The following is a 12,789-nucleotide window of genomic DNA, read 5'->3' as shown; positions in this document are numbered from 1 at the left end:
TCACTCACTCTCTCACTCACTCACTTTCATTCACTGACTCACTCTCACTCTTTCACTCACTCTCATTCACTGACTGACTCACTCACTCTCACTCACTCACTCTCATTTACTGACTCACTCGCTCACTGACTCATTCACTCACTCTCTCACCCTCTAATTCTCTCACTCTCACTCACTCACTCATTCACTTACTCACTCTCTCACTCTCTAATTTACTCATTCTCACTCTCTCACTCACTGACTCACTCTCACTCACTCTCTAATTCACTCACTCCCTCTCTAATTTACTCATTCTCACTCACTCACTGACTCACTCTCATTCACTCTCTAATTCACTCACTCTCTCTAATTTACTCATTCTCACTCTCACTCACTGACTCACTCTCACTCACTCTCTAATTCACTCACTCACTCTCATTAAAAAAGAAAAAAGACCTGACTTTGAAAAGACCATAACATGCACCAGATATTTGCCCCAACCCCGCTACGTGCTACCACCACCATTCCTGACATTGGAATATGTTTGTGAGTAAAACTGATGTGGTCCCTGTCCTCAGGGGGCTTACATTGTTAAAAACAGAGGTATCTTTAACATAGACAAAGAAAGCATCACACAGATGTAAGTCTGGTCCTAACTAGAATATTTTCATCTCGATGGTAAGAAGATCAAATATTAACATATTTTTTTAAATTCTTACATGTTAATTTTTTTAACCATTACTGTTTCTCAGAGTAAATATCTTATTTTCATTCAAAAATTGACATCAGAGCTTAATTTGGGGGAGGGGGTAAGCACATTTTAGTCCTATTTGGACACCAATAACAATGATCAGATAATAAATTTCGCCATGTGTTGTCACCAAATACGTCATGACTTTGGTACTGCTGGAAAACTACACATGAATTTATGATCTTAAAAATTACTCTCTGTTCTGGGTATTTGGTATTGTCAATATTGTTTCATCTTAGCATCTTTCAATAAATGTAGTTCTTTCACTGTAAAGACTGTTACAGAGATCTTATTTCTAGAGAGTAACTCGCTCTCCTTGGAGCGCTCAGAGAAGGAGCAAACATACTGGAACGTTTCTGTGTATCACGTTGTTCCTTTTCCTTTGAAGGGAATTACCTCTGGAATTACAGGGGGTTTTTGATAAAGAGGAGGTGGATGTTAAAGTCGAAGATAAGAAGCATGAAGTGTGTACGTCAACGAAGCCCATGTTCCAGCCCTTCTCAGGGCGGGGTCACCGATTGGGAAGGTGAGTGGGCTCACAGGACCCCATTGTTGAGCGGCACACTTTCCAGTCTGCTCTGTATCTAAGCATGCCTTTTGACAGAATGTGCAACGAGGGCGGATATGGGTTATTTTGTGAATTAACACACCTTTTAATTATCCAAGTTGCTAAGCTGTATATGGATTCATATATACAAAAACATCTGGATATGACTTTCAAAATGATAATGAAATACTTTTGTTTTTTTATAATCTAAGACCTAATCTCTGTAGCACATTTACGATTTCTTTTAGAAATTTCCACCTGTGGAGAAGGTAAAGATGCAATCCATTTAAACTCTCAAATTGTCTGTCCTGGACAGCACTATTCAAGTAGCGCTACTAATTTCTTTAATTTTTATAATTATCATGAGGTGAATGTAACTACCGGTAATACCTTTGTTGTTATTAAGAGAACAGCTTAAAAGAGAGAAAGCTCAAAAGAGTACAGTGATTTAGCCAAATCGCATGGTTAGTAAAAAGCAGAGGGGAACCAGAAGACATGCCTCCTTTATGTCACTATTGTATTATCACTGGTCAGTTTGTGTGATTAGTACATGCAATGCCGTGTGTGTGTACACGCACATACGTGTGCACATGTGTGCTCCTGTGTTGGGGGGGGTTGGTCACCTTAATGTAGCATACATAGTCCCAACCTGACAGCCAAGCTTTGGTGATTACATTGATAATTCTATCTCAAGAGAACAAGTCTTTAAATATCTGAAGCCCCTCATATCGCTATACATGTATCGAGATCTATCACCCCTTGATTCAATTGTTGAGTAGAAATCAACTGGTTAGCCTGTACCCCCCTCAGCTGTCACCTGGAATTAAAGGTTCACTCCCGTCCTCCCATTAGGTCACCCTCGCCACTTTGTACTGGGAGGTTTTGCTTTTAGTTGTGAAGAGTTTTCCAACAGGCTCCTGTGACACACCATCTTTGATCTATAAAGAGATGAGCTTCAAAACTCATGAATGGAATAATTTACAAGGGGTCTTCAAGGGTTTCATGGGAAAACTAGTATATTTTCCCCAAAATCCTAGAGCCCCTTGCTCTAAAGCACTGGTACAATTCCATAAATGTCATTTCACCGCTGCCAGTTAGGAGGCCCTTTGTTAAGTACTTCTAGTTTATTCCATCTGCCACATGACTGCCTGCCAAGTCTCTGGTTTCCTTTCTGACTCAGGCAGCCAGGTGCGTGCAGAATGGAATTGTGTCGTGGACTTTGAAGGCAGACTGATCTCACCTTTCAGAATTTGGTTGCCAGAACTGCCCTCTAAAGAGCCTCTGGACAGGTTCCAACCACCAACCTTTCAGGAAGCTGTTCACTTCACTGTTGGGGCCACCAGGACTGGCCTTCTGAAAAGCCCTCCCCCATGTGGGGCAATATACTTTGAGTATTTCAATTCATCTATTTATTCAACTGAGTATGTATTCACTGCCTATTTACTTGTGCGAAACATTATGTCAGACACAGAAGATAAGAGTTGTTAACACACGAGACTTGACCCCTGCCCTCATGAAATTACAGCCTAATGAGAAAGAGATGAAACAGAAACAAGTATCAAGTTAACGCATCCTGCTTTATGCTAAGTAGACAAAGAAATTGAAGGAGAAGGAGAAGGAAATGAGTCCTTGATGTTGTATCACATGGAGAAGCACATAGTAACTCTTTTCCCAGTATGCCTAGGTAGGGTAACAGCCTGGTCTCTTGGTTACAAAGTTGCATTTTCCTTTCACAGTCAGCCATGGGGTGATACTTTGATACTAAGAACATTTTGTTCCCCTCAACCTGTTACTTAATTGCTTTAAACATAATGAACCTTCCCTGAGTCCGTTATTTGGTTGTTGTGTGCCCGCCCATTCTGACTCTCAGCCAACAGGGCTTATCCACAAACACGTTGTCTCACCGAGGAGCCAGTGGTGTAGTGAGTTACGTTTTGGATACTGTTGGCAGTGCACCGGGAGGCTGACTTGGATACTGTTGGCAGTGCACCGGGAGGCTGACTTGGATACTGTTGGCAGTGCACCGGGAGGCTGACTTGGATATTGTTGGCAGTGCACCGGGAGGCTGACTTGGATACTGTTGGCAGTGAACCGGGAGGCTGACTTGGATACTGTTGGCAGTGCACCGGGAGGCTGACTTGGATATTGTTGGCAGTGCACCGGGAGGCTGACTTGGATATTGTTGGCAGTGCACTGGGAGGCTGACTGCACAGGCGTGAAAAATGGGAGTTTCCGTTTTAATTAGATCCTGGTCTTCGGGTGAAAGCAGTATTCATGGAAATACAGACTTTGGGAAGTTAATGTTTTTAATTTTAATTGTACTGACTCAAGTATTTACAAAGCGCAGCTATTACATGTTAGACATTGCAATGACAAACAGGACACCTTGGCCCTTTTCTTGCTGCTGTGGTCATGAGTCAAATGCATTGACTTGGGAGTAATTTTTTTTTTTTGGGAGGGGGAGTAATTTTTTAAAAATCATTTTATTGGGGGCTTGTCCTGCAACTCTTATCATAACCCGCCCATCCATCCATGGTGTCAAGCACATCTGTACATTTGTTGTTGCCATCATCATTTTCAAAACGTTTTCTTTCTACTTGAGCCCTTGGTATCAGCTCCTCATCAGCCCCGCGAGCCCTTGGTATCAGCTCCTCATCAGCCCCGCACCGACTTAGAGGGATTTCGAAGTGTCTCCTTGAAGGGAGGCGTAGCTGGAGCTGTCTGTCGGTAAAGGCAGCAAAGAGGGCAACAGTAGAAAAAGGGCCGGTGGGTTCTCTGTGACCCAGCAACTGTTGCTGGTTGCCAGGGAGCCCCTCCCAACCCACAGTGCCCCCTGTAGGACAGACTAGCGCTGCCTGAGGGATCCTTGCCCTCCTCCTGACTTCCATGGAGTTGAGGAGACAGTGGTTCTCAACCTTCCTGATGCCTCGACCCTTTCAGAGAGTCCCTCGTGTGGTGGTGACCCCCAACCATGAAGTTATTTTCGTTGCTACTTCATTACTGTCGTTTTGCTACTGTGATGAATCGGGCGACCCTGTGAAAAAGGGTCATTCGACCCTCCCCCCCAAAGGGGTCGCGACCCACAGGTTGAGAACTGCTGCTGAACCTTTAAAAACCTGGTTTTTCTGAGTCACCGTCAGGTCCAGTAATTGCCTAGTACGCAGCTTGCTGTTGTTAGGTGCCGACAGAGTCGGTTCTGATGTGTGGCAACCCCGTGGACAACAGAAAGTAAATGCTGCCCAGACCCTCACAGTCCTTACGTTGGTGCCCTCTGTGACAGCCACTGTGTCAGTCCATCTCGTCAAGGTCTGCCTGTTTTTGCTGCCCCCCTACTTTGCCAAGCATGGCCATTTTTGCCTCGGCCATTAGACTCGTTGGGATTATGTCTGTGCAGTCTGGCTAGAAAACAGGAACCCCCGGGTCTGACTGGAATCTGTGTTTTGGAAGATGGGACCTAGTGCTTAATCGTTCTGTGTTCACAACTCACTGACGCTGGAATGCTCTGACTTTCCACTCCTGAGAAACCAACATGAAAGTAGATGGTGACCCTCAGGAGAACACTGCCGCACACACCCTGCCATCGAGTGCACTGTGCCTCATAGCAGTCCTGCAGAACAAGGTCCAGCTGCTCCATGGGCTTTCTCCTACAGAGTCGCTGGTGGTTTTGATCTGCTGACCTCCTGTTTAGCAGCCCAATACCTAACCCCACATGGCTGGATACCCTGCCTGGCCTGCCTTTTATAGCCTGCTTTCAATCATCCCTTCTTCCAGAAGCCTTCCCACCAGTGAGTGCCATCAGTTAGGTCATATATTCTAAAGCACAGATTCCAGTCAGAGCCTGGAGTCCCTGCTTTTCCAGCCTGACTGCACAGACAGCCCCAGTCCTGTCTGATCCAACTGAGGTCTCTGTACAATAAATACATTCTGTGACACCGATTTCTTTCAGTATTTAGGTCTTTAGTATGCACAGTAATGTTTTCTAGGCTGTAATCTTTACTGAAACAAATTGCCGGATCTTTCTGGTTGAGCCTTAAATTTTGCACCATCAGGGCTCCTGGCAAGCATCCCTGCCCATTCCAGGGGCAGGTGTTTCAGGAGGAGGAAGTAGTGAGTGCAAGTGTGGCGGGGTGAGAATGAGTCGCAGCTGAGATTACACAGCTGGAGAGCATTAGGTAGATCTGAGAGGATAGAAGGAAGAATGTCAGAAATTGAGGTAGTGGGGGGAAGCTGTGTAGAAAGGGAATTTTCTTTTATTGGCTGGACATTGAGTTGCAGACTTTCAAGAAGGAAGACGGCACCCATCTCTGTGGAATACAGGAGGTGATTTAGGCCACTCACAGTACTGGCTCCAGAGCTGGGATGTGGAAGCTTTTTAGTCTGAGTGTTTATGACATCATTCACGGGCTAGACCGGTCAAAACTGTCATTAACATACCCTTCGTGTGATGGCTGGAACTGCTTCTCTTTTGTGAGACGGGTGATGTTAGCTGGTCTTTATGCCCTACCCCTGCTGTTTCTAGTTCACATTAGACATACAAGGAGGTACCCTCCCCCACCAAAAAAAAAACAAACAAGAAAACAAGGCTGGGCTTTTCCCCAGAAGGCAAGCATCAAGTAACTCCCTCTGAATTAGTGCACCCACTGGCATCACTTGGGAAGATTCTCTATGGTCACAGTGAATTTTTTCGTAAAAGCCGTTTCACTCAAACCTCGTTTTTTGTGATGGCTGACTTAAGAGAACAGCGTGCAGCTGTGAAATTTTCTTGCCTGCTCAAGAAAAATGCTGCAGAAACTGTTGTGATGTTGAACACAGCTTACGAGGACGCCACTACGGGAAAACCAAGTGTGTGAGGGGTCTTCTTGTTTCAAAAAAAGGTGAAATGTTCGTTCCCAGCCCATCCTGTACCCCCTGTGTAATCTTTGAACAAGTTCCTTAGCAGTTCGAAGTCTCGAATTTAGGGGTAACATTGAACCTTCCTTGTTAAGTGGTAAGTACTTAGGAGTAAGACAAATGGCTGTAAGGCATTTAACTTTGGTTTACATGGGACACCAGAAAACCAACCAAACTCACTGCCGTTGAGCCGATTCTGATTCATAGCGACTCTTGAGGGCAGGGTAGAACTGCTCCTGTGAACTTCCAAGACTAACTCTTACTGGGATTAGAAAGCCCTGTCTTTCTCCTCAGATAAACTAATGATTTCAAACTGCTGACCTTGCAGTTAGCAGCCCAACGTGTAACCACTACAACACCAGGGCGCCTTAGCAACTCTGTACGACCACATTCCCTGTGGGTTTTCTAGACTAATTCTTTATGGGAGTGTAAAGCCTCTTCTTCCTTCCTTGAGTGGCTGGTGATTAGCAGTCCAACACATTGCCTCCTGGGCTCCTGCTTGGCTCACAGTAGGAACATTGAAGGAAACTTTTGCTGTCTGTATTGTTTCGGTCAATTCATTATGAAACCCCTTTTTCTGCATTTGAGCAGATCTCTTTTCCACTGTATTATTTTTTTTTAATTTTCCCCCACTGTATTTTGTACTTGCAGTATTTGTGTTTTTATTTCTCAGCTTCACTTTGAACTAGTTGTTTTGTTTTGTTTTCTGGTACATAAATGTATAATATACAAAAGTCTTCCCAAAGCCATTGGCTACTAATAGTAGGCAGCGTATCCGTGTGTAAAGTTTGTACAGTAATTGTTTCGTGATAAACTTCTGTGCAGTGGGAAGATGTGTCTGACTGTTTGGGTTTTTTTAGTGCCACACCAAAAATTGTTTGCAAAGCAAAGAGCTCTGCAGTGGAGAGTGAAGACGGGGTGTGTGCCGTCCCGTTGAAGCCTCTGGAACCCGTCACCAGCCTGCGGATCTGGTTGGCCAATGGGACAAGGATCGTCCAGAAATTTAACACTTCTCAAAGGTGAGTCCTCTGCTTCAGTATTTATTTTGATCATTCCGTGAGATGAGATGTAATTTCTTTTCAGCTCAGACAAAAGTTATTTTTAAGAACAAATCAAGGATATTAATAAGCAGCTCTCTAAATATTTTGTTTTGTTGCGTGCCATCAAGGAGGTTGGCCCCCTAGCTAGCTCCCCTACACACACAACAGAGCAGAACACGGCCTGGTCCTGCGCCATGCTCACACTTGCTCTTTAGTTGGAGCCCGTGGTTACAGCCACTGTGTGCACCCACCTGCCCACGGCCTTCCTCTTTTCACTTCCCCAGGCTTGATGTCCTTCTGCCAGAACTGGTCTCTCAAGTGTTTAAGTTAAAGTCTCACCAGCCTTGCCTCCAAGGAGCACTCTGGCCCCACCTCTTCTAAGGCAGAGTTGTCTGTCCTTTTGGCAGTCCGTGGTACCCCCAGTATTCTTCGCCAGCACCACAATTCAAATGCATGGGTTCTTCTGTGCTCTTCCTTATTCAGTGTCCAGTTTCCACAGGCACAGGAGGCAATTGAAAGTACCATGGCTTGGGCCAGGAGCGCCTTCGTCCTTCAAGTAACATCCTTACATTTCAACATTCCACATTGTTGGACTGCAGTTTGAAGGCACCAGTCACTCCGAGGGAGAAAGAAGACTTTCTACTCTCAGAAACAGTCACAGTCTCGGAGACGCACAGGGCAGTTCCACTCTGCCCTGTCACGTTGCTATGAGTCAGCATCGACTCGATGGCTGTGAGTTTGGTTTTGGTTTGGAAAGAGGTTTCGTGCAGCAGATAATTCCAGCCTCACAACAACACACAAGCCATCACAGTACAACAAACTGACAGAAAAGTGGTGGTCTCTCAACATCGTATCCACTGTTGATCTGGCAGTTTGTCGTACTGTGATGAACATGGATCAAGAGACAGTTTGTGCCAACAGAGCAAGGGAACGCTGCGTGGTTTCAAGTCAGGAATGGCATGTGGCAGGGGGATGGCCTCTCACCACCCTTACTCACGCCGTGTGCGGAGCAAAGCATCAGAGAAGCTGGATTACATGAAGAAGTGTGTAGCATCAAGATTGGAGGAAGGTCTTAACAACCTGTGATAGACAGACGACACAGCCTTGCTTGCTAAAAGTGAGGAGGACTTGAAGCATTTGCTCATGGTAATAAAAGATTACAGCCTTTTTAATGGACTCAACTCAATGTAAAGAAAACAAATCTTCACAACTGGATCAGTGGGTAACATCATGATGAAAGGAGAAAAGATTGAAGTTGTGAAGTTTTTCCACCTTGCTTGGCTCCTCAGTGAATACTCATGGAAGCAGTAGTCAAAAGATCAAATGACAGATTGCATTAGATAAATCAACTGCACAAAACCTCTTTAAAGGGTTGAAAAGCAAGGATGTTACTTTGAGGACTAGGATAGACCTGACTCAGGCCATGGTATTTTCAGTCACGTCATATGCTTGTGAAAGTTGGACATTGAATAAAGAAGACCGAAGAAGAATCGATGCGTTTAAATTGCGGGCGGGAGAAGAATATTCAAAGTACCATGGACTGCCTGAAAAACAGACAGGCCTGTCTTGGAAGATGTACAGCCCCAGAATCCCTGCCCCCCCGACAGGAAGGATGGAGAGACTGTCTTATTTTAGGCATGTTGTCAAGAGAGACCAGCCCCTGGAGAAGGACATCATAGTTGGCAGAGGAAAGGGGAACGGAAGGGGAGGCCCTCAGTGAGCAGGATTGACACAGTGGCTGCAGCAGTGGGCTTCAGCACAGGAACACTGGTGAGGCCGGCACGGCACGGGGCAGTGTTTCCCTCTGCTGTGCATAGGGGTGCCAGCGGTTGGAACCCCCTGCATGGCACCCAGCAACAGCAATCCCAGCTCCAGGGTTTTATCGTCATGGATGTGCACAGGTATTTAGTTACCAGTGTGTTCACCACAATATTGTTTGTGATGTCAAAAACTGCAGATCGTATGTATGTCCTACAATAAGGGACTGATGCGAGAAATTAAAGCATATTCTTTTATTTAATAATAAGGCTTTTTTAATGTTAAGGATCTTTCAATAGATAGTATCCTACTATCTGTTATAAACTATTGAACAGTCATTGCTTTTTTTTCCATTGGCATTTGATTATTACTTATTGAATTAATGAATCTAAACCCTTTACGTTTTTATAACACATGAATGAATTTCTCCTTCGTGTTCATTTTGACTTTCGCCGCTATAGTCCTAGTTCTGTGTCCCTGCATAATAGATGATAGTAATCACTTATTAGCTTTCATATTTTTCACTAGTAACCCCCCCCCCCCATCCGTTTAGTAGACCATCACTAACTCCAAGTTATATTAAAAAAAAAACACCAGTCATACTTAGAAGGCACCTTGGTGGTACCGTGGTTACGCATTGGGCTGCGATCCTCATGGTCGGGAGTTCAACACCAGCAGCTCTGCAGGGAGAGAGACTGAGCTTGCTACTCCTGTGGACAGTTGCTGTCTCTGAACCCCCACAGGGGTCGCGATGAGTCAGCATTGACTTGATAGCAGTGTGTTTGGTTTGGGTTTGGAGATCAGTCGTCTGTAGGTGCTTCAGCAGAGCATCGTTGGTTGTCACGTGCCAAAACGAAGCTGAACACAGAAGACTGGCCTTCCAGAGAACTGGGATAGGAACTGGAGAGCATTAGGAACCAGGCAGACACTGTCTCATCTCTGCACTTGCGGGATTTCCACGCAGGAGCCCAGACCTGGTTGCTAAGCCCCTGAGGGAGAATCAAAGTTGTTATTCTCCATGTCTCGATTTCCAAGAGACATGGCCCGATTGCTCCGCCTGGGTCAGGTCTTCGTGCCGTGTCGAGTGCAGTCTGGCTGTGAGGTAGGGATCCCACCCGTTGCCTTGGAACAAGAATCAATATTTGAACAAATGTTTCCCCAGGTCCTCTCATCTCTACTGTCTTCCTGTTTAGTTAATACTTATCTTCAGTAATAGACGCTTTAGCCAGTGCTTACTCCAATTTTTAGTAGTCAATTAAAATACACAGAAGCATGTCTTAAACTTTGCGGTAACCCTTATAGATTTAAGGAGCCCTGGTGGCATAATAGATAACACGTTGGGCTGCTAACTCCAAGGTTAGCAGTTCAAAACTACCCACCACTCTTGCAGGAGAAAAAAATGAGGCTTTCTACTAAAGATTGAGAGCCGCGATTCTCAACCTGTGGGTCGCGACCTCTTTGGGAGTCGAATGACCCTTTCACAGGGGTCGCCTGATTCATAACAGGAGCAAAATGACCCTTATGAAGTAACAACTGTATTAAAGGGTCGCAGCATTAGGAAGGTTGAGAACCACTGATTTAGAGTCTTGGAACCCACAGGGGCAGTTCTACCTTGTACTATAGGGTCATTGTGAATCAGCATCAAACTGATGGTGATGAGTTTGCTGGGTTTTGTTGTTATTATAGATTTAATAGATGCAGGGAATTTTAATGAATTGATTACAATTCTGCATCGTGAGTGATATGCCACATATCATTATATCCAAAGGAGGCTTTTTTTTTTCCTTTCACATTTTAGCTTCTCTGCAGTGGGGATGTGTCCTATAATCCGTTGGCCCTGAGACAGTCAGAACATACCATATATACTCGAGTATAAGCGGACCCGAATATCAGTTGAGGCACCACAAAAACTGCATTAAAAATGTGCTGAAAAACTCGGCTTATACATGAGTATATACTGTAACTGCTTTCGCCTTGGCACCTGCCTCAAAACTGGCAGCACAGTTCGCAGCTGGCTGTGTAAAAGACCATCTCAGAGAGCATAGGATGCTTTCGAAGGAATTCTGTATCACCAGCCCAGCCGACGGTGCAAGGACTGTGTGGCAAGCTCTGTATGTGGACGCCTGAGTCACAAGTGAGTCCAGATATTGGGATGGTTTAACATTTTTAGGAAGACCTTAACCATCTTAATCTACTTATGTTTTTCCTGGTACACAAGCATGTGAGTGATATGATAAATATTTAGGCCTAAGTTAGGGGAAAAGATTATTTCAGTAAATGGTAAGTTAAAAATTTAATATTTTGTCAGTTTGATTTGACATAAAATAATCATGAGTCCTAACTCAGTGAGTGGCCCCTTAGTTGTGACGACCTGTGGGTCTCTCTCTTTCTCTCTGGCCTCAGTCTCTTCTCCCCACCACCCAGAGGTGCAGTGGGCTTCTAGCCTCAAGGTTGGTCGTTCAAATCTGCTAGGAATTCTGCAGGAGAAAGAGGAGGGTGGCTATTTATAGTCTAGCATCTGTGAAGATTTATAATCTTTTTTTTTTTAATAAGGTAGCTTTATTTAAACACCGATTTATAATCTTGGAACCTCTGTGGAGCTGCTCTCCTCGGATGCAGGGTCTTGGAGACGGCTTGAGGGCAGTGAGGTTTTTATACGACAGATGAGCTTAACTTTGAAGCACCTTCCAGATACCAGTGACTGTGTTGCCTTCTAAGGACTTAACCCTGTGTTTGCAATACCAGCCAAAACATTCCACTGCACTGACATTAAGGACAAAGGAATTACTAATTGTATTTGAAACACAGCATGACCTGGCATTGAAGAATTGTAACCTGTTTTTGTGCAGAATCATTTCAACACAGCTGTACCTGAGCCTCAAAATATTCTCGATATTCATTCTCCTGTGGCCAAACAAACTCAAATATTAATTTGACAACAGTACCTAAGCTATATTTTCATTTAGTAATAAATTGCATGGTTAAGTATACTACTGCCTTCTAATCACCTATGCACCTTTTTACATTTTCTAAAAGTGTGACGTTTTTTAAGTTCTTTTCTTTATAGGAACACCAGGCATCCTCTGTGTTTTCTTGGGTTATTTCTGATGAGTTAGAGATAGATAGATCAGCTTTCCATTCTAGGAAATTCTAGACAAAAGCAAAGAGAAATGTAATGAACCGCCATTATTTTGAAGCAAATCGCAGGCTTCCTATAAATATTTCAGTATCTCTAATCATTAAGGACTCTTTTTTTAATGGAACCATAAAACTTTTTCACACCTACAAAGTTTAACAGTAGTAATTCCTAAGTAATTCCTAATCTTTTAAAGTAGCCCAAATGATTAGTTCATGAAATGAGTGTTCTGTGTATTAACATTGCCAGATACCTATGTAAGCAGTTAGTGCCTTAAATCAGTTTGTCCACATTCTCATAAAATTACATGAACAGTTTGTGCTCCTTTACAGGGTAAGCCACGTCAAAGACTTCATCGAAAAATCCCAAGGATCTCAAAGAAGCCGTCCCTTTTCCCTGGCAACAGCGCTTCCCGTCCTCAGGTTGCTGGATGAAACCCTCACTCTGGAAGAAGCAGGTGTGCACAATGCCGTCGTCATCCAGAGACTTCAAAGAACTGCCGAGCCTTTTAGAGGGCTTTCTAGCCCTGGATTTACAGACAAAGTGGGAGTTTGACAGGAGAGATAGTTCTCAGCGGGCATGCCAACCGAAATGGAGAACAGAAAGGTCAAATTCCCTGGACTTCTGGTTCAAGTCCTTCTTCCTTCGGAGGATATTTTTAATAAACACAAGTTCATCAAGGAAAATA

At 44.2% G+C, this 12,789-nt stretch overlaps 1 protein-coding gene across 1 annotated transcript in view; it reads left to right on the top strand.

Moving 5' to 3' along the window:
- Positions 1–12,789, top strand: part of UBXN2A (UBX domain protein 2A) — a 33,156-nt gene extending 20,367 nt beyond the window's left edge. Inside the window, exons 5-7 of the mRNA XM_045286591.1 lie at positions 1,119–1,256; positions 7,028–7,186; positions 12,434–12,789. Coding sequence (XP_045142526.1) covers positions 1,119–1,256; positions 7,028–7,186; positions 12,434–12,656 — 520 coding nt within the window. The 3' untranslated portion in view covers positions 12,657–12,789. The remainder of the gene's footprint in view (positions 1–1,118; positions 1,257–7,027; positions 7,187–12,433) is intronic.

This window comes from Echinops telfairi, unplaced genomic scaffold (assembly GCF_000313985.2).
Source record: "Echinops telfairi isolate 266 unplaced genomic scaffold, ASM31398v2 ScPeMD7_9;HRSCAF=40, whole genome shotgun sequence".
Taxonomy (NCBI): domain Eukaryota; kingdom Metazoa; phylum Chordata; class Mammalia; order Afrosoricida; family Tenrecidae; genus Echinops; species Echinops telfairi.
This window is presented reverse-complemented; position numbering and strand designations above follow the sequence as displayed.